Below are 22,857 nucleotides of genomic sequence, written 5' to 3'. Positions count from 1 at the left end.
ATTAGTGAAACAAATAATTTAATTATTCTATAATAAAAATAAAATATTAGAAGTAATAAATAACTTGAGAATTATATTTGAAATCCAAACATAATATTCACATATTAACAAAAAGTTACTTGATTTCATTAGTTTATATGTCATAAACCATATGTTATTAAGCATATGTCATAATTTATTAAGCATCTGTTGCAACAGGTAGTTGTTCTTGAGACGTTATCTTAAACCTATCATAGGCTTGAATTTGATCTTGAATTTAGTGATAGATGTAATAATAACCCTAAAGAGTTAGTTGAAGAGGAAATTTTTAGCTTGCCTAGAGTTTCCTCTCTTGTTCATATATTGTTTCATTAGACAAATTATTAGAAGTTCAAACCCTGAGAAGGTCGGATGCTATGATGTTTGGAAGAGGTACAGATGCTCTAAAATTATTAAATATTTGGGTCGAATCATCTATTACGACATCATTAGCCTTTGTTCATTGCACAACAGTTTCATTCACCTCCAAAGAGTGAATGTTTCGGCAAAGTTGCCATCATGACTACATAGAACAATAAAGAAACATACACACAAAATTGTGAAGAACTTGGTACTACTGTGTCTCAAAATTTCACATCAGTTGTCCATGTACCTTGCACACTAGGGTGTTTAGTTACATGCCTTGTCTTCAATTTCACCACCTTTCTTTCCAATGCGTTTCTTAGCCTGGTTGCATAAAGAAGGATATCTTCAGGAGTCATATTCTTCACGCATACCACCCGCTCGTTTTTGTTCTCTGAGAAATTGGCAAGATACATGTTTTGAGACATGGTTAAAAACATCGCATACGTGAATGCATCATGTCTGAAACTCATCCAATAAAGAGTAACTTACTGCAAAAGCCTTTCAAATGTGGATGCTGCCCACGAATGAGTTCAGTAACCACCTCCAGCTGAGGGTTTTTCTCTTTAAAAGTTGGTAACTCTGACTCCATAAATGCCCTGGCATAACCATGTCAAAATTACCATGAGTTTGAAGAATTCAGAATCCATTTAAAGGAGAGAATTCATATTTGTACATGCTTCTTGTTATTATTAATTATAACAGAGTTGAACTTGAGACTACCATGGTACATGAGTCAAAAACGAAATGTTAACAAATTATGGCCTTTTCATTTACCTTACTTGAAAGGCATCCCAATATTGTATCATTCAGTCATTAGAAAATTTATTCGTGTGATAATGACTAGCAAAAGCAGTCCGCTAGATTTTACCATCCCCACAGCAAATTTCTTTTCAAGAATTTCTCACGTCAATTCCCCCTCCAGAATAGCCTCAGTCACATGACAAAAGAAAAGGGAGGGAAATGTGCTTCTCTGTTTCTATTTTGGTCCCCAAATACTTGGGTGGATAAGTAATGACCATGTTCAATTTCACTACTCTTTCACCAGGTCGCAGTAATTATCAGTGCATACACATGCAGAGATGACTTGAGTACCCTAATGTAACCCAAAGTGCTAAGCATTCAAATATACTCGTACAAATATTAAAGAAAGCAGCCTATCTCAAGATGAACTCCAATATCATCCAAGATATCCTGCTTAATCTATGATATCCCACTACTTTGGTGATCATATATTAATCTCCTACAGCTAGATTCAGATCATCCATAATTTCAACTATCAAACCATCACATTATGCGCAGATGAAAGTGACACAGCTTAATACTAGCTTGAGAAGCTAATTCATTCATTCTTTGCAAATTACTCAGAAGTGGTTCAATAGTTTAGTTTATATATAGATACGAGTCTCCACAGCATAAACAAGAATAATACCTCAAGTTGAAATGCAAATCTTAAGTAACTGTTTTATTTAGACAGGATAATATTATTACCATACTGTCACTCAAGGCCAAAACAGCATTTGAGAAAATATATCATTGGTAAGCAATGACGTTTTCTCCATCACATATATCAATATGATAATGGTACAAAACCAAGAGTAGATTGGCCTAAACAAACAAATAATTAACTGCAGTTGGATCATTGCAGTAAACCGCATCAACATGTTGGCAGAAGCAGCATGCTATTAAATTAAAACCAAGGAACCAGATATCTATTGGTTATGCTACTCCACTTTCTCTCCACCACTTAGCTATAACAATAAAAGAACTATCTACTACACTATTTTTTTCCATGAATAATATGTATTATATCAAAATTTCAATTTTCATAATCTTTTGCTACCTTTATTTCCTCACATGCACTGCACGTCTCACCCATAAGATTGGTAAGGAACATTAAACATATGAACAGGAACGCACACAAACAAGCACAAAAGAAAGAAACATTAAGAATAGACAGATAGCTTACCATTCTTCGATCAATCATAGAGCATCCATCAGCACAGATCATAATCATCTGACTCCGAGATTGAGCAAGTTGAGCTCACATTTCTAAGTCCCGTCTCTTTAGCCCCATCCATTTATTTCTCTTCAATCAACAAAAACCAGTTTCAGAGGAAGCGATCTACAGTTCAAGAAACAAACAAAGGATTAGAACCCAACTTTTTTGGACAAAAACAAAGCATAAACCCCTTGAGAATATCAAAGATACATGCTTAATATAGAAACTCAAAATCTGAAATGTATTTATAGAGTTGATGAAACAAAAATCCCATTCAACAAAAGAGTGAAAATAAAATACAAAGAAAATACAGTTGCCGAAACATTTCAATAATCTCTTGTCGAAACAGTTGCCGAAGATACAAAGAAAATACAAAAAAATATATATAGATAGAGCATATAACCTTCAACCACTTGCCGAAAATAGCCGCCGATAAAGTGAAGAAGCACTTGCCGAAACAGTGAACCGAGAACGAGTGGAGCCTTGGGTGACTTTGCTGGCAGCTGCTGTTTGCTCTTGTTTTTGGGGCTTTTGGGTTGGGAGGGTAAAAAATGGAATGGAATACCCAAAAGGTGGTCTTCCCGAATAGAAATCCCCATAAATCAGCCAATTTTTGGCATACACCTAATAGGTAACAGGGCATTCCATTGAATCAAACGGATGACTAGATGGGCCCACAAATTACACCCAACTAAACATGCTGTTAGCTGTAAAACCAAGCAACAAACTTATTTTGCACTTTCAATACTAGTTTCTCAATGAATAAATAAGTGCTATGTAAACTACAGCCTTCTAACTTATACAAGTTTATAATTTATAAAAATTTAAGACTAGTTAAGATAAAGTTGCAACTATGATCTCACTAAAATAGCCTCATAACTTTATAAATATCCTCATAGAGTCTAGAATAAATCAAAGATCTCTAAGATAATCTTTAAATTAATTAAACTAATCTACACAAAACAAGGGATTCAATTTGCTTGATTCAGATTGATTCAATCTTCAAAATTTGTTGCTCCGCAAGATGGATCCTCAAATATGAGCTAGCACACATCTACAAGCTCATCTAAGTCATTGCCCAACCAATTTTGTTGAAAATATTTTCAACTCCAAAAATGACAAGTTATGTTGTCTATTGCATTGCTAGGTAGTGGGCACTTCGACAACCACTTTAAAAAACTTCCGCCAACAATAAAACATATATCAAGGTTGATCAAGCTTTTTATATTTAGAGCATGAATCCATCTTCACAAAGTAATCTTTAGTTCATCTTGATTTGTCCAAATCTCATCAAATTAATTACCCTTTGTATAAAGATACAGAAGAACATAAAGCCAACCCATATCATCATGAATCGTATATCTCAATATATAATGTAAGTAGAACATATAAGAATTCTTGAAAAATAATCTTGCTTAATCCAAGCTCTTCTTCCACATGAGATTAGCTGCCGAAAATTCTTGAAAAGATGCAAGCAAATAATCAAAATATTTTGGTTAAACATACCAACAAATAAGGAAGTTTTATGCATGGCACAATACCAAGTGTAGTGGTCACTTCTCAAGTTACTTCTTCCAAAACTTGCCTCGACAACTAGCAATAATCTTGAATTTCAGACAAATCTAGGTATGTATCTTGGTATGTATTTATTTCATAAGCATGTTACAAGAAGCACTTTTTAATTTTTTTTTTGTTGGATACGGAATGTTTGAATGGGTAAGATGCAAAATTTTTATTTATAGCTGACAAAGTCACTTTAGCCAAATTCGTTTTGATGTTCATTCCTAACTACTTTATGAGACCTAATTTTTGTGGGGATATGCAAAGAAATTGGGAAGATGATTCGCAAATTCATTTGAGGTGGATCAAATAACATGAATAAGCCTACAATGGTTAAATGGAATGATTGTTGTCAACCTATCAAAAATGGTGGGGTTGGAATACGAAAACTAGGACATTAAGGCAAGTGCTTCTTATTAAAGCTTGGCTACAATATTGTAACTAACAAGGGGGCTTTTGGGTTAAAGTTTTGAGGAGTGAATGTTGGGTCGGAGATGATTCCGAAAAGCATAGATAGATCGAATTGTTCTTATGCCTGCAATCTTTGTCGAGGATATGGGAGAGCTTGAAGGAAGGCATAGGTTGCTCGATTGGATACGTGGATATAATAAATTGGGCCTTTACAGTATCAGAGTCAGTCCCATGATGGAGATGGAGATGGAGATGGAGTTGTGATTGAAGCTTGTGTGAAAGATAGGCTAGATTCCATTGGTAATTAGGATTGGAGAAAGTATGAAAGCAAGGTTGATCAATATATGATTGAACAAGGCGTGACGTGTGTATATGTATGTGGTAGAAAAGGGAGATTTCTCAATATTTGAAGCACATTCGTTTCTGGCTAGTGATTCATGACCTTTCGTGGATGCCATAAGGGGTTTGGTGTGGAAGTACAAAGGCTATAACATGTTTGGTAGTTCAGTTCCTGTGGATTATTAACTAATTTCGAAAGAAGTCAGAAGGGAATGACGGATTATGTAACTTGCAAAATTTTGTGGGTGTTGCAATGAGATTGCATTGCATGTGCTCTTAAGACTCAGGGGGAGAAAGTAACACGACAAAGGATTATCCCTTCATCAGCCTTTAATAAGTTTTTCCAATTTCCTGTGCACAATTGGTTGCTACCTAATTTAAAGAAAGAAATCCAATTTTAATATGATGATTTGGATCGCAAAACTTTATTTGGGATTATCTATTAGAGGAATTTGGAAATATTGCAATACTGAAATCTTTGGAGGACAAGGGCAGGGTGCTATGGATGTTACCATACAAAGCCGAAGCTTGACGAGACATGTGAGAGGAGCTTTAGTTTGGTCAAGTCCTAAATCACAATATTCAACAATGCAAATTGGGTTGTAGCTACATTCACTTGGAAGAGTTGAGCTAGGAAATACATAGCATCAATGTGTGCTATTTCTAGAGGTTTTCTTGGAGATAATAGTGAGAATTGGTTGGTTGGTTACGCTAAGATTGCTGGTAGGGATGTACTAAATACAGAATAAAGCAAATCAATTAAATAGAAATAATTTAATTTATTCGATTCTAAATGAGTTATTTGGTTAAATTATCTATTTTTAATATTCAAACCAAATAAATTAAATCAATACCTAACCCAGTTACTCAGTATATAAATTAACTTAACCCAATTAAATTACCCACCGAATTAATTAATTAATTAATCAATTCTAAATATAGAATTAAATGATTAGATATAAAATAATAAATAGCCCAACCCGAATGTAAAATTTGATTATTTAATAAATTCATCTTTAAAGAAAACCTGACCTACCCGAATAGGAAATTTACGGTTTATTTGATTCTTGAAAAGTAAAAATGGAACAGATTGAATGCACAGATAGAGTGAGTAATACAAGCTGAGTTGTAGTGAATCCCTGATGTACTCAATGTAACATGGGAGAGATTTCAAGGAGATTGATCTGGAATGTAATCTGTGCGGTGTTAGTAGGAGTACATGGAATGAATGGCTCTTTCATATCTACAGTGAAGCCGGTTTCTCCACAGACTACATGGCCAATATGGATTCCAGTTTTTATTCTCCTCCACCTGATGTACTGCCTTTTACTCTGAGCTGTCTCATGTAATGCATACTGCAACTCAGTAACCTCCTTTTTCTACCCAAATTTATTTTTTCCTAAATAATATTTATTAATTAATTAAAAAAATTCTTTATACTTTTTTTATATATATATTTCTTTCCACAGTAGTCCATTATTAGTTCTGATTGGCAATTTTAAAATTTCTTTTGTTGAAACGAGGACACCAAATGACAGCAACTGCATTGCAGTGGCAGTGTAGCATCTAAATAGTGTGATGTCTACAACAACATGATGTAAAACATGAGACACCAAGAAAAAAACATGAAGAAGACACCCACACAACATGAATACTCAAACATGCCAAAATCCATATAAAAACAAATAATTTAACTTGTCAAAAGGCATACCAATATATGAAACACAACACGGATTGCCAAGACTCCTAAGTTGAACATCAAACCATTGCAAATATAATGAATGAAAAAGGTAAGAAGTTCAATGGTAGATTCCCGATGATGTTCACAGGTTCCACATTTCAATTACTAACAAGAAAAATTCAATTCCAAGACTACAAACATTTTTATCAGCAACAATTACTTTTCACAGAATCCTTATGTACTGAAATGCTAGAGGCAGGTGTATTCATTCTTTCAAAGATGATAAAGGACATAAACCTTATATCAGCGATAGACCAATGGATAACAAGCAAATTACCGAAATCACCTACTGCAGCTTCTTTATCCCAGGAAAAGAAGGGAGAATTGCAATAAGAGCATCACCATATCCGATAGAATCTATCATATTTAAGCAAAGAAAGTAAGAATAAATGAGTAAATGACCGGGTGACACTGTAAAATACCACAAGGTGAAATGTATTGAAATATGGCAAAGACATACCACCATTCTCTTGTAGAATTTTTATGACCTCCCCGGATACATCAGACTGTAAAACAGTGATCGGAATTAGAGATAATCCAGATTGATTGATCATATAAACATAAGCATACAAGAAAAGTAACTAGAAAGACAAGTAGGGTGAACCGTGAAATAAACCCTCATTTCCATTTGTTAACATGCAGAAGCCACATCGTAATTCCTGTTAAGTTGAGATTTATACCACAATCGGAATTTCACAGCCTAGTTGTTCGATGTAGCAAAGCACCTGGCCTTCCTTTACTATTTGCTTCTGTTGCATAAACAAAAGCAACAATTGAGACTTTGAGAGTACAAAGGAACCAATGGAACACACTAGAGATAGCTTCCAAGCCAATGGTTTCATGTATGTTTTGTCTGTTGAAGATAACACTTTGAAAAACAAGGAATAAAGAGTAAATTCACTTTGATAGCTATGACCAAAATTGAAGGAAAAGAACAAAGAAATATGAGCCCCTAAAATAAACAAATACTGCTACCAAAATCTATTGAAGTATTTACCTCTTTACACGATGGTGGAGCACGCTTCCCCTTAATGGTTCGTGATATCATGAAGAAACCTACCTGCACAATTTATCATCTTAGCTCTCTATTAGTTAAAAGAAAGAGGAGAATCTAAATTTCGGATTTTACCTTTGGAGACTGAAGAATCACCAAACCTTCATCTGCAGCTTTATCAAGGAATGATTCAATTCTCCCTGAAGAAGATAGCGGTCTGGTGATAACTAATGAAGGTGTTGAAACGGTCTCATTTGACTTAGGTGCTTCAACAGTTTTATTGGTGCTGACACTGACAGGAGGAGGTTGGAGGTGGAGGTTCACTTTTTCCAGCCAAGTTCCACACCATGTATAGCCGAAATCCACCAAGCTAAATGGAGACAGAAAGATAAAGAATCTGATAGTATATCAATTATAACATCTGCAATGCTTCGATACAAAACAAAACAGTTCATGTAGAAAAGCCATTCACATTATCAAGCTATTTATGGCACAAGAAAAAAAAATCCACTTACTTTTAGTTCGAACTCTGCAATGGAAGTTGTACTGCATATATCTCTGACCAAAGATTCCACCTGCAGTTAGAAATTGTAAACTACAAAGTTCTAAAATATAAGCTAAAAGTACGATATTCAATTCATTTATAGAAGTCCCTAAATATGAAATATTTACATATTTATTCCAAATTTCTAAATGATGAGTACACAAAAATGAAAAATCAAGTACTTCATTTTCCCCAATTTCCATATATAGTGTCTTCACAGCTACTATGCAGTAAACTTCAAAATCCACTAGTCAAAACATTTTTAATTTAAAGGTGAAAAAAGAATAGCAATAATGATTTTTGCATAACATACATTGCTTGCATTAATGGTTTACAGAAAAAAATCATGAACTCACCCCAGATGAATTTGGAATAAGCTGGCTAGTCGAACCAGACATTTTAGTTTCTTTAGAATCATCTCCTAAATTTGTAGTAGCTGCAATTCAGCAACCAAAGGGACGTAGATATAAGCCATGAATTGACAGAAATGAATAAGATTCTCACCCTAACATTCGATTTTCAAGCATTATATATAAAATAAGAAAGAAAGAAATATCATAAAATATGGCCCTTTCCACAAATCATTGCAGTTTAGGAAGCTCAAAAGAGAACAGAGATAATGGAGAAACTTCAAAATATTCAAAATTACAAACTTGAATCAGTGGGTACTTCATTTCCAAGTTTGACAGAGGTTACTGCAAGTCAGTCAATAAAATAACCAACAATAATCTGGAAGAATATTTCTTTCCCCAAGCAGTAGCATGTCCAACAACCTTGAATAAAGAAAGACTGAGCAGTTGAGACACAAATGGATTGCACCATTTCATGAAATTATTACAATGCAAACAAGCTTCAATAGTTACAGGGTTCTTTTCTTTCCCTCCTTACACCAGTGTTAACAGACCTGGGTCAGCTAGTCAAATCAATTGACGGAAACAGGTGGTATATCTGATCCAATATATATCATTAAACCAGGGATTTTCAATTCAGACAAAAACCAGTTGTACCAGTAAAAGAACATTTAAACTGGTTTTAAACTTAATTTTTAAATTTATTGTATGCTATGAGATTTGGATCTTTAACCCCTTGAATCTGCACTATACTATTAAGAAAAATTCATATTTCAACTAAATATCTATTATATTTAATATTTTGAATTATTTTTTAATAAACTGGAAGGTCCCACTGGTTGAACCTGTTCAATCAGTAACCAGAGGTCTCACCAGTGTGACCTCCATCCGGCTTTTTAAGCGTTGCCTTTGTATTTCTTTTCCTACCTTTTTCCTTTTTCTCCCAAAGCCTTACAGCACAATTACAGACGAAAGATTTCTGACATCTATAATGAAGTCAAAATGACCTCAAATTGTAAAGGAACTATAGATTCCTATTTGGACAAACTTTAAGTAGACAATGGAACTGAAACAAGAGAAGAAACTGATGTTGTCAAGTTGCACCATAGAAACTATCATATTCTCCTCCAATGTAAACAAACTAAAAACTACTTTTCTATTTATAAACGACTGCACAAGTAGTGTGTGTATTTCTTTCATTATACATATAAACACAACTCCGCATATATGAATTATCTACCAAATACTCATGAAAGGCTTTTAAGGAAATATTAGTTAGTAAAGCAGACTTGTGTTTTGAGAGGTACAACACCAGGTTCGGTCCAAATTGTTCCTAGTGGGAAGTTTTCGAAGTGCCTCAGTTTGGTGGGCAATGGCCCGAGTCCAATGCTTTTAGCTTCGTGTGAGCAGACTGTTCTTACATTACCATCAAAGGATCTTCCACCAGAGTTGCAAAGCCTTCTGAACGATTTTGATGATGTATTTCAGATTCCCACTCGTTTGCCTCCTGCTCGCTTACATGACCACAAAATACCATTGACGGACGAATCTCAGATAGTTAAGGTATGACCCTACAGATATCCTGCGGTTCAGAAGTCTGAAATAGAAAAGTTGATACGCGAGATGTTACAAGCGGGAGTTATTCGTGACAGTAACAGCCCTTTTGCCTCTCCTGTGGTTATGGTCAAGAAAAAAGATGGAAGTTGGCGCCTCCGCATTGATTATAGACAGCTTAATCAGTTCACAATTAAGGATAGGCTCCCTATTCCTATTATCGAAGAGCTCTTGGACGAGTTGGGACAAGCTCAGTATTTCTCTAAGTTGGATTTACGTTCAGGATATCATCAAATTCGTATGTGCGAGCAGGACATTTTTAAAACGGCCTTCAAAACTCATGAAGGGCACTACGAATTTTTGGTCATGCCATTTGGCTTAACCAATGCCCCTTCGACGTTTCAATCCTTAATGAACTCCGTTTTTCGGCCCTTGTTGAGGAAATCAGTCCTTGTGTTTTTCGATGACATCCTTGTGTACTCTAGTGGGTGGAGTGACCATTTGATCCATCTACGGGAAGTTTTGCAACTCTTGCGAGCTCACCAGTTGTATGCTAAATAATCCAAGTGTGTTTTTGGAGCTACACATATCGAGTATTTGGGACACGTGATCTCTCAGGGCACTGTTTGCATGGACCGATCAAAGGTTGAGAGTATATTGGATTGGCCCTCCCCTCATTCCCTCAAAGAATTGCGTGGGTTTTTAGGGTTATCTGGTTACTACAGAAGGTTTATACAGGGTTATGGATTGTTGGCTCAACCTCTTACGGCGTTATTACGAAAGGATATTCCTTGGAAATGGGCAGCACATGAGCAAGCAGCTTTTGCGCAACTCAAGTCTGCTATTTGTCAGGCTCCTGTCTTGTCTCTACCCAACTTTCAGGAGTTATTTTGTGTAGAAACCGACGCCAGTGGTCAAGGAATCGGTGCTGTGCTTCAGCAGAATAGGAAGCCGATAGCTTATTTTAGCAAGGCATTGGGGGTTAAAAACCAGGCTCTGTCCATTTATGACAAAGAAATGATGGCGGTACTGTTGGCGGTCAAGAAGTGGCATGCATATTTGGTAGGCCGACACTTCATCATCAAGACGGACCATCAAAGTTTGAAGTTCTTGTCCGAACAACAAGCTGTCACTCCATATCAGCAAAAATGGGTGGCAAAAATGTTGGGGTATGACTATTCGATCGTTTATCACAAAGGCACTCAGAATATTATTGCCGATGCACTCTCAAGGCGGCCCTTTGACTCTAGTATTCAGTTACTCCAATGTGAGGGAAGCACTGAGGGGGATTGGTCTGCCGTATGGGAGCAAATCATAGCGTTATATGAGCAGGATATGAAGCTGTCTCGATTGATTGATTAGGTACGCACTCAACCACACCGACATCCAAAATATTCTTGGCAAAATAATTGCTTGCGTCGTAAAGGCAAGGTGGTAGTTGGCAATGATACCTCTCTCCGGAAGCGTATTTTTGGCCTTTTTCATGATACTCCTATCGGCTGTCATTCGGGAGTCCATGCCACTCGTCATAGAATATCTGCTTTGTTATATTGGAAAGGGCTCACTAAGGATATTAAACAGTGGGTACGGGAGTGTGTAACGTGTCAACGTTGCAAATATGATAATGCGGCTTCACCTGGACTTTTGCAACCACTACCGATTCCTGAGCGAGTTTGGGCAGATATCAGTATGGATTTTGTGGAAGGCCTACCGCTCTAACAAGGGAAGTCAACTATTCTTGTGGTAGTGGATCGTCTCACCAAATATGGCCAATTTCTGGCTTTGGGGCACCCTTATACTGCCTCCACTGTGGCTCAGGAATATCTCACACACGTTTACAAGCTCCATGGCATCACCGAATCCATTGTGACTGATCGCGATAAAATTTTCTTGAGCCAATTTTGGCAAGAATTATTCAAGCATATGGGCACTAAGTTGAAGAAGTCCACTGCTTACCATCCTCAAACGGACGGACAGGCTGAGATTTTGAACAAATGCTTGGAAGGTTATTTGCGATGCATGGTGGGGGAGAAACCGTCAGCATGGGCTTCTTGGTTACCTTTGGCGGAGTGGTGGTACAATACCACCTATCACTCAGCTATCCAAACAACACCATATGAGGCTCTGTATGGGCAAACGCCTCCATTGCATTTGCCTTACATAACTGGCGCTACTCCGGTTGCGTCTGTGAACCGTACACTGCAACAACGTGAGGCTATGTGTCGGGTCCTCAAGTTCCATTTGAGTCGAGCACAGGACCGAATGAAGCAGATGGCGGGAATTTCAGGTTGGGGATCTAGTCTACTTGAAGCTACAACCTTATCGCCAACACTCCTTGCGCAAGTTCAGAAATCAAAAATTATCGCCCCGATATTTTGGACCATTTCCGGTGGCAGCATGTGTGGGAAAGGTGGCTTATAAATTATCCTTGCCTTCGTCAGCTCGGATACATCCTACTTTCCATGTGTCGCAGTTGAAGAAACATATTGGGACGGCGGTGAGTACACCCACATTACCTCCCATTGGGTCTGATGAAGCTTTGCTCAAGTCCCCAGTTCGAATTTTGGACAGACGGTTGGTCAAGCAGGGCAACCAAGCTGCAGTGGAAGTATTAGTGGAATGGGCAGACACGTTCCCTGAAGACGCATCTTGGGAAAAATTACTGGATTTTCAGCACCGTTATCCGGCTTTTGATCCTTGAGGACAAGGATTCTCTTCCAAGGCGGGAAATTGTTACGGGAAGAATAATGATCCTTTATTTTCTTCATATTTTAGTTATACTTTTGTTATGAATAATTGTTAGACGCTGCGTTTTGTGTTTATGGGGGTTAATGAAACGGTGAGTTTCATTTACTCTAAAACGGGAACGTTTTACCTCGTTAGAAGAATGGCTGCTCATAGAGGATTATATGGCTGTAATAGAAAAGAATACACACAGAAAATACTGATAACTGTTTTCAGTTCCTTCCTCTCTCTCTCTCGATTCTATTCTCTCTGGATTTCTTCTTCTTCTTCAATTCTTAGATCAACTCGTAACAAAGAATAGCAAAGTTAACTCTGTTCCATCCAGAAAACAATGCATTAAAAATATTTTATGAGAACAATCTTGTTAAACAAAGAGCAAAGTGAATAATTTCCGATATATATATATGCTAAATAATAACCCAAAATGGCAATCAGTCTTGAATTTTGACAATATTCGGAACCAACAAGAACAATGTTTACAATTCAAGTAACAAATTCCAATTCCAAAAAATCGCAGTCTCTTAACAAAACAAAAACCAAATACCCTTTCCCTTATACGCAAAAGCTAATTCAAGAGATTACCAAAAAAAAAAAACAGCTAATCCAAGAACCAAGACACAGAAGAACAAAACTTAAAAGAAAAAACCTTTACGCATCCAAACTTGAAAAACAACCAAAACCCAATTAAAATCTTGGTCGGCTTAACCTAAAAAGTTCACATAGAAAGAGAAAAAGAGAAATTCACATGTGGCCATGGAAAAAGCAACGAATTTCTCTATCGTTTACAAGGGACCAAATACAAGAAGTTTGAAGAAGAAAAACAGCCAGGGAAATACCCAGAGAGAAAAGCAACAATGAAAAACGTGTGGGTGAAATGGAATGTGTAGTCAAGCGTTACACCCATGAAAGAAATTTCAGCTGCTCATTAACAGAGTAACCAAAATAGAGCTCTGCAGAGACCACTCAGCCAAAGAAAGTGAAAAAGGCCAAGTACATAATTATCCAACTGGATGTTTTGTCATTTCTTTTCTTTTAATGTAGAGTGTTTTTTTATTGTTTTTTATTTTTGTAGTAACTATATAAATGTTATATTATAATAAATAAATCAATCAAATATAGTTTTTGAAAATAGAATCTTCAGACTAAATTACAGATTTTGATGAAAATTTTACTTTTTATATTTTCCTGTTATTTTGAAAATATGAATAAAATTAACTACCAAAATAATCGCTAAGCTTATGGAATATTATATTATTTTATACATTTTTAGTAAATATACATTGTCAAAATTAAACTTGAGTTAAATATTTTAATATAACAATTATGAAATAAACCATTAATTTTCAATTTTATTTATTTGATAGAAAATCGTCACACTGGTAAATAATAACTCTGATTTTTTTAAAACTATCTATTTTCTAGGTTTAATGATAAATTTGACCATTAATATTTGTATGTTTTGTCAAAACGCCCTAATTGTATTTTTGAGTTCTTTTTCACCATCAACTTTTGAATTTTTTTTTTCAAACTATATTTTCTAACAGGTTTTGTCGAAACCTTCTTTTGAAAAACAAAAACTTTAAGTTGTCGACTTCAAAAAAATTAAAATTGGGAGTCGCCACCAATCTTTTATTGAAGTGTGATTGGATCACCTAAAAAACGGCTTTGGTCTACGAGTTTTTTAAAAAAAACGGGTCCGGGAGTCAGTTACGTACAAGGAAGGATTAGCACCCTTGTAACGCCCAAAATTGGTACCTAATTAATTAATTAGTGTCTTAAGGTCGAAAAAATATAATCTTTAAAACACTTAAAACGTTACGTATTAAGACCCTTCTCAATTCAGAGAAGCAAAAATACCACACCCAATGCATTAGGGCACAACATTCTAATTTCCTCCAAAATGAATTAGGTCAGAATACTCGTATAATGAAAAAAATTAAAAGAATATCCATTTATCTAAGATTTAAGAAATCGCGGCCCAATACGTTAGGGCACAATTCCTTTAGAATCCCAAACTCGGAATATTTCCTTTATTGTTTTTAGAAAAAAATTTCATTTCGAGAAATCAATGCGTCACATCCAATACGTTAGGACACAACGTGTTGAATTCCCAATAATGAATTCTTATTTTTTGATTAAAGAGAAATACTCGATTGTTAGACTTAACGAAGAAAATCGGAACCCAATACGTTAGAGCTCAATTTCCTTGAAAATCCTAAATTCAAGCATTCTCTCAATTTTGAAAAGTTTGAAATCGAGTAAAGAATGATGTGATGCTATATTAAATATACAATGCAATAATAAATATTACAATGGCCTAGAAATAATATAAATAAATGAATAAATAAAATTAATATACATAATAAAAATAATCACATACAAAATATCAAATAAATCATAAAAACAATTCTTTTTAACATATAAACGAAAACTGAATTAATAATCGAATGAAGAAAATAAACAAAATATAAAGAATAAAAGGCACATAATATATACATTGAAATTAAAAGCCATACACATAATTTACATATGTAACTTTGGATTAAAATTTATAAAAGCAGAATATATAATGCATTTGTGAAAATAAAATATAAATTATAAAGTAAGTGCTAAAATATACATATATTTGAGCATTTAAAAAAATAAATATATTCATATATATATACAAGTATATAAAAACTGTTAAAATATTAATATGTATACATACATATATATACAAAGATAAATATAACAAATATAGATTATAAAAAATAATTATATATAAATAAAATAAAATAAAAATAATTACCTCATATTAAAAAAATATATGAAAAATATTAGTTTTTTAAAAAATATAAATACGCACATAGAAACAAGTATACATATATATATAGCTAAAATAATAATAATTACATATGAAAATAATAATAATAATAATAATTACATTAACAAAATTAACTAATTTTGAGAAAAATATAAAAAGGATTAAATTGAACTACAAGTAAACAAATCTGGGGTAAATCTGTAAATAAATAAAATCTGGAGGACTAAATTGAACGAGCAAATTACATAGAGGGGCTGGAAGGGAAATTTTCCCTTTTCCTCTAAAACGGTGTCGTTCAAAAGGATTAAATTGGAATTTAAAATAAATAAAAGGGTAAATTAAAAAAATAAAGAAAACTTAATTACAAAAACATTAAAAGGCGGAGGGGCTAAATAAAATAAATAAATAAAATTCGTAGTGGTATCACCTTCTCCCTTTTTTAAAATCGTAAATAAGTAAAAAAAAATAATCGAAAGAAAAAAATAGTAAGCCACCTTTAAAAAACTGCTAATCGTTCTTTTTTTATTCCTCCTCCTCTTTTCTCTTTTTTTTTTTTTACAATGAAGGGAGAGGCCTCTATTTATAGTTGAGCATCCCCAAATCCAACGGTACAGATCAATTACATCAACGGCTGAGATTAAATGGTATCTACAAATTAAATCTCTAAGATTACAAAATCATATCCTCTAAGATTACATATCATATCTAAGATTGCATATATCATATCTAGGATTGCAATCATATCTAAGATTGCATATCCTCAAAAATTATGTTTTCATATGTGAGCCCGGGCTAAAATTGGGTATTACAGCTGCCCCTCTTTGCTTGTTGTCGTGTAACAGGAACGAATTATGGCCCGAATACATATGAAATTTCACATCATCCCCGTTAACTTTTTTAACGGTATTTTCATTAAATTTATTAAAAATAAATTGAAAAAAAAATTGATGGCAAAAGAAATGTAAAAATACAATCAAAACTATTTTGACCAAACATATAAATATTAGTGGTCAAATTTATCATTAAAATTTTTTATCAATTGAAAGTTTAATCCATTAAAGGAAAATTGGTACAAACACAACCACTTGGAAATCCTAGTCATCTTAACATCATCACCGTTGCACAATTAAAAATACTTATTTAGCAGTTGTATAACTAAAATATAAGGTTATAATGAATATGAATGTAATAAAATAATTTTAAAAGTAATTGGATTTGAATTTTAAAGAAATTGAATTCCTAAAATAAAAGTATAGAAATTAAATTTCAAATTTGATAATAGTACAATAACTTATGACATATTTTAACATTTTTAGTTTGAGGTGGATAAAGAAAAGAAATGAAAATAATTTGTGTGCATTTACTTATATGAGTAATATTTGGTATATTGGTAATGTACTTTTTTTATTTCATGAACAATCTCTCTTTTTTAAATATTTATTTTTAATATTGTACTATATGCTATATTTAATAGCCCTAATTTTATTTTTCGAGTTTAAAACTTTTTCTTATTTTATTGTGCTTATATATAAATTTTATCATGCTATTTTTAGGTTACATTTTAATTGTTTTTTAGTTAATTTTTATGTTGTGTTATTTATGATTAAATATATTAGGCATATTAAATATTTTTTTGAAGTTAATCAATGATGTGATTAGTAAGGTAAATATCCATAGTTAATAAACCAAATACCAGGGTTCTTGATATATTTAAGGGTAAATTATCTCATTAATCATTTTAAAATTAGGTTGTTCCTGTTTTGGTCACCTCAAAAAAAATTGTTAATTTGGTCATCGTCGTTAAAGAAATTGATCAAACTGATCACTCACCTATAATAACAAGTCTGAACCACATGACCGACCTTACCACACAACTGATATTCTGGCCAAGAATGAGACCAACCGTGACCTCTGCCACAAGACCAACTTCTTCCATTTCCTCCGTGTCCTTGCTTAAACTTCAAACTATAACTCCTAGAGTAACCAGTTTGTCTTGTTTGATGCCCCCATCTTCTTTCCAGTGAGATGTCAAATTAGCTTGCTTAGGAACCTCAGCAAGTAATGCTAACTGTCTTGCTTCACAATCAAGAAGCATTTTAGTTAGCAGATCAAGTGACACCAGAGTTGTTGATGCAAATACACGAATAGATTCTGTAATAAGGCCCAATCGGCCTGGGTCCAAACAAAAAAAGAAAACAGTTCAGGCCCAGTCAATTGGCCCAAACCCAATAGCCAATACAGCAAAACAAGAAACAAAAAGAACAAAACCCTAGCCGCTCTTCAAACGCCCCACCAACCACTACCTCCAGCGCCGCCAGTAAGACTCCGATCGGCGCACGTCTCGGGGCCGATCTCCCCTCCACGCACACGTTTCTCGCCACACACCTGCAAAACAGAGTCCAACAGAGAAGAAATAGCAAAAATAATTAACATTTGTTCTTTTTTTCGTTTTTTTTCGGCCTATAAAATGCCCTTTTGTAACCTGTAAAGGGAGAGGAAAAAATACACAAGAAATTGAAAGGAAACACTGAGTATTCAAAGATTTTAAAAGGTGAAATTAGATTTCTGTTTTTCTTTCTACTTTTTTTTCTCTCTTTTCTTTTATTTTGGTTTTTTTTTTAAAAATAAATAATATAAAAGGGGGGGTTGCTTACCTGCGGCCTCGTCGTCGAAACCCAAGCCTACTCCGCTTGAATCGGAGCTAGTCGGGCTGGGATTTGAATCGGCCGAATGCCGAGAACGGCGGCGGCGTTGGCGACTGGGCAAACTCTAGCAGAGGGCTTTTGATTCTTTTTTTTATTTTTTTTCTTTTTTCACTCGGTTTTCAAATGTTTTCAGAGGAAGGAAATGGTTTAAAATAATAGGGCAAAACGGCGTCGTTTTGTCCAAGTCTTGACCCGAGCGGTGACCCGACCCGGAGGGGAGGATCCGCCCGTTCTGACTCCAGAAGGGGAATTTACGCAAACGGCCCCTCCCTTTTGCAGCGCATATCAATTAAATCCTTTTTAGTATACTTGCATGGTTTTTAATATATAAAATATATATTTATAGTATACACATAATATTTTCTTATATAATATATATATATATATATGTGCATGTTTTAGGTTACACATCTACCTATACTTTATACATATTTTTTCTTTTTTTCCTTTTTTAAAACTTCTATATATATATCTTGTTATATTTAAATTTCAAACTTTTTACTTTTGTAAATATATACACATATTCTTATCTTTGTATTTTATCCTTTTCCACGATTTTCAAATACATATACATGCATTGTTTTAGTTTTTTATTGATATATTCTATTCTATCTTTTATATGTACCCTTGTATGTGTGTCAAATATATGCATGCACGTATTTGTGAATTCCTTGTATATTATACTTGTACATATATTTGTAAATATTTATTCATATATGTTTGAAATTAAAGTTGTGATTCATATTATATATTAACTTTTAACATACCTTTCGGGAAATATGTTTTGGTTTTATCGAAGCATTAAATCATCATATTTTTATAAATTTCCAAAATATTTGGCATTCATGATTCTCGGGAAAGATTGTGTCCTAACTTACTGGATCGCGATTATTTTTCGATGAATTTAGGAAGCCAAGTATTTGTTTTGCAACAAATTCACAAATTTTTAATAAAAGCTTATTCTTGGGAATTCAGAATGTTGGGTCCTAACTTACTGGTCATGACATTTTCTTCTCGAAATAAGAATTTTCAAAAGCAAAAGGCAATATTCGGTATTTTGAAGATTTAAAACATTGTGCCCTAACTCACTGGTGCAGTGTTTTATTTCTTTGAAATACTGAATGTCTTTTACTTTAATCCATTCATGAAATAAAAGTTTCCTTTTAAAATCTTTTCAAATTTTCGACACCAAGGCATTAAAAATCAATTTGGTACCAATTTTGGGCGTTACGAGGTGCTAATCCTTCCTCGTATGTGAATCGACTCCGAACTGTTTTCTCAAATTTCGCAGACCAAAATTATTTTTAAGGTGGGCGATCACACCTTAATAAAGGATCGGTGGCGACTCAGTTTTTGTTTTTAAGTCGACAACTAAAATTTTTGTTTTCAAAAAAACGGTTTCGACAGCTTGGCGACTCTGCTGGGGACCTTAGAGAGTCGAGCCATAAACTGATCATATTTGTTTTTGTGTCGAAAATCAAAAGTTTTAAAAATTTTCCTTTGCACTCATTGATGTTTTATCATGGAACTTTGGCAACTTTGCATTTGCATTTTGCATTTTACCCTTAAGTGGGAGCGAAAACTAGTCCTTCGTGAGGTTTTCACCTCCGTGCGGATAGTGGACCGCTTAGGATACATCCGTACCTATGTCTTCGTGAGATTTTCATCTCCGTGCGACCATAGGGAAATGTGTCCCCTCGAACTGAACTCGATCCATATGAGCCTATAATGGGTGAGGATCGAGGAATCTGCTGGTTCGGGTACCCTTACTCTAGAAACTAAACCTCATATAGTGAGCTTTAGGAACTTGCCCTAGGTAGAACTATACCGAACCCCAGTAGATTCCTAAATAAGTGTTCTTGTTATTTTATATTGGATTATATTTTTATATGTGATACTGACTTGGGTTTCTTTTGTTTTGATTGCCTGACATCATAATTGCATGACATTTCATTATAAAGGCGTTGGTTCATATTCGGTTTCCATATAGAAAGTTTATCATGGGAAATGGGTTTCTTGATAGAGTGGAAGACAATGCGGCCGTCCGGACTTGGTCTGAGAAGATACAGCACGAAAAAGGTGATAGTTTGGCTGTGGGATACGTATCAGAGTTATGGGACTTCACTCGTGTTAGCGTAGCTCAGAACAACTTGCAAGAATTGAAGGAGATTTGGGATCAATGGGATAATGAGGTTAGGTAGTTATTCTATTTAAATTATGGGGATTTGCCTTATTTACTTGACATGAAGGTAAACAAGCGTCTGTTTCGAGCTCTTGCCCAGTTTTGGAATCCGGCCTACAGTTGCTTCACATTCGGGAAGGTTGATTTGGTGCCTACGATAGAAGAGTACACAGCTTTACTTCGGTGTTCGAAGGTTCAGGTAGATAGAATTTATTCGAAAGCGGTAAATATACCGACCTTCTTGAAGAAGCTGATAAATATAACAGGGATGAGTGAGCAGTGGGTTACAGCTCGGATTAAGCAAAAATGGGATAGTAGGTGTATTCCTTGGAAAAGTTTGAAGGACCTCATTTTAGCACACCCAGATGCGAGGAAGAAAGTAGACGTCTTTGCTTTGAGTATATATGGCTTAATTGTGTTTCCTAAGGTTTTGGGACATATTGACGAGGTGGTCACTGATTTATTTGATCGGCTTGATAAGGGAGTTACGCCAGTTCCGGTGATTTTGGCAGAAACTTTTAGGTCATTGAATGCATGTCGAAGAACAAGAGAGGGCAGATTTATTGGATGTGCGCAGCTACTACTTGGGTGGTTCCATAGCCACTTTTGGAAGGTTGATAGAGTTTCATATCAGGTTTTCTCTGAAAGTTATTCACCGTTGAAAGAGATAGTGGCTACGTCAAGGATAGATGATATTACAGAAGAGAAATGGATGACAATCTTTCAGAATCTGCAAGAGGAGAACGTCGAGTGGAGAGCTCCGTGGTTGCTTCCAGATGATATCCTATATTGATGTGGGGATTTTGACTGGGTCCCATTGCTCGAGATTTGGGGAGCTGTTGGTTATGCTCCATTGCTAGTATTAAGACAATACAGGTCAAGACAGTTTGTGCCTGCCACTCAAGGACTAGCTGGGTGTGAATTTTCGTATAAGGATGATGGATACAAGAGGAAGGCTCGTGAGATGGCCAATGCATGGAATCAGACTCACCGAATGAAGAGATTAGCCGTGGGTCCAGTGACAACTTCTGAGTACAACGAATGGCGTGTTAGGAGGATTAATGACAACATTCCTGGGCCAAGTCCAGAAAATGGTCAGTCGATAGAGGAGCATTTGCGCGTCGTCCCTTCTGAGCTGGAAATCATAAAGCAAGACCTGGAAAGAAAGAATGCAGAATTAGAGAAAAAACTAGAACAAATGGAGGAAGAAAAGGTGAATTAGTTGGACATAGATGTTCAAAAGCAGGAAACCGAATGCCTGAGAAAAGGGAAGCGCAAAGTCGAGGAAGATCTAAACAGCTTGAAGACGGATTATAAGAGACTACGTCAGTCAGTAAGAACTGCTGGGTTGGGAAAAACCTCAGAGCAGTGGCGTCAAGAGGTTCAAGAAGAAAAAGCCAAGGCTGGCAGATGGGAATAAAGATTCCAAGAAGCCCAGATGCAAAATAGATCGCTTGAGAAGAGTTTGTTAGAAAATCAAGATGAAAGGGATAAACTAAGGGCTAGAGTGGCCGAACTTGAGAAGATTGTTCATCAATACCGAAATCGTAATTCAGTGGTGGAACTGCAAGCAAGTTTAAGCAGAATCGAGCAAATGAAGAAAACTATAGAAGAACTAGAGGTGGCATTGCAGAACTGTGAAGCCAGGATTGAGTATTTGGGGGCAAACAAAGATCATCAAAACGAACAGCTTCACTATCTCTAGAATCAGGTCAGAAGCAGGGATCGTGTTATGGGACAAGCCTTGGTTCAGATTTGAGAAGTAGCTGATCACTTACAAACTCTGGCAGTACAAGCTGACACGTTGAGCGTAAAGTATGAATTGGAGTCAGACCGGGGACGGGAGTTAGCCTCGTTGCTTCAAAAAATCAAGGTCTTAAGTATTAGGGTAAAGTCGTATTTGTAGTCTATTCTATGTAAAGAGATTTGTTTTCTAATAAAGTTTTCCAAGTGGAATTGAATCATAATTAACGCATTTCTTGCATTCATATCAGGCATCGCATCATATGCATTCAAAACTTTGAATTGATCCTAATTAATTAAAATTATTGCTCAGTTAACCTGGAAACCAACCAACCAATCCAACACCGATACGGCACTCGAGCAAAGACAAGAGATATGGATCAGAGATTAGAAAAGCTCGAACAGTACCAGAAGGAGATGCAAGACCGGCTTCAACTACAAATGCAGGAGCGGTTAGACAAGATGAAGCAAGAAATGTCTGAGAAGATGCGGGAATCTCAAGAGGATATAGTGGCAAAGTTAACCCGACTGATAACTAAAGGAGGTGACAAAGGAAAGGGCCCCATGGCAGATGTCGATGAGGGAAATGATGATGAACTTTTCTATCCTCCAGGTTTCACCCCTCCACATGAGCGAGCTCAAGCTGAATACCCGCGCAAATCTACTGTTACCATCATGCCTCAGCAATTTCGAGCTGGAATTTCGAACCTCCAAACTGGGCCGGGTTTTAATCCCGAAAACAACTCCGTGAACCCTGCCATTCCGGACTTTGACGAAGTGGCTGAAAAAGAAAGAATAAAGGT

General features: G+C 35.3%; 2 protein-coding genes and 1 long non-coding RNA gene across 3 annotated transcripts; 1 reads left to right on the top strand and 2 right to left on the bottom strand.

Moving 5' to 3' along the window:
- Positions 1–428: 428 nt before the first annotated feature.
- On the bottom strand, positions 429–3,017 carry LOC105776692 (uncharacterized). Its single transcript, XR_008189810.1, has 4 exons — positions 2,787–3,017; positions 2,351–2,506; positions 874–980; positions 429–775 (listed from the first exon to the last, which is right to left on the bottom strand). It is a non-coding gene; the product is annotated as an uncharacterized LOC105776692 (long non-coding RNA).
- A 3,504-nt stretch (positions 3,018–6,521) lies between these two features.
- Positions 6,522–9,529, bottom strand: LOC105776691 (uncharacterized). Its single transcript, XM_012599536.2, is given in 8 exon segments — positions 6,522–6,791; positions 6,895–6,940; positions 7,115–7,183; positions 7,432–7,494; positions 7,564–7,734; positions 7,736–7,798; positions 7,944–8,003; positions 8,329–9,529. Coding segments are annotated over 8 exon segments (585 nt in total). The 5' UTR covers positions 8,371–9,529; the 3' UTR covers positions 6,522–6,720.
- Positions 9,530–20,129: 10,600 nt separating this feature from the next.
- Positions 20,130–21,731, top strand: LOC128033871 (uncharacterized). The gene is made up of 4 exons (XM_052622359.1): positions 20,130–20,321; positions 20,379–21,076; positions 21,188–21,524; positions 21,558–21,731. The coding sequence occupies exons 1-4, from the start codon at positions 20,130–20,132 to the stop codon at positions 21,729–21,731; spliced, it is 1,401 nt and encodes a 466-aa protein (XP_052478319.1).
- The last annotated feature ends 1,126 nt before the right edge of the window (positions 21,732–22,857 follow it).

Source organism: Gossypium raimondii, chromosome 10 (assembly GCF_025698545.1).
Source record: "Gossypium raimondii isolate GPD5lz chromosome 10, ASM2569854v1, whole genome shotgun sequence".
In the NCBI taxonomy this organism is placed as follows: domain Eukaryota; kingdom Viridiplantae; phylum Streptophyta; class Magnoliopsida; order Malvales; family Malvaceae; genus Gossypium; species Gossypium raimondii.
The sequence above is the reverse complement of the archived record's forward strand: the minus strand, read 5'-3'. Positions and strand labels throughout refer to the sequence as shown.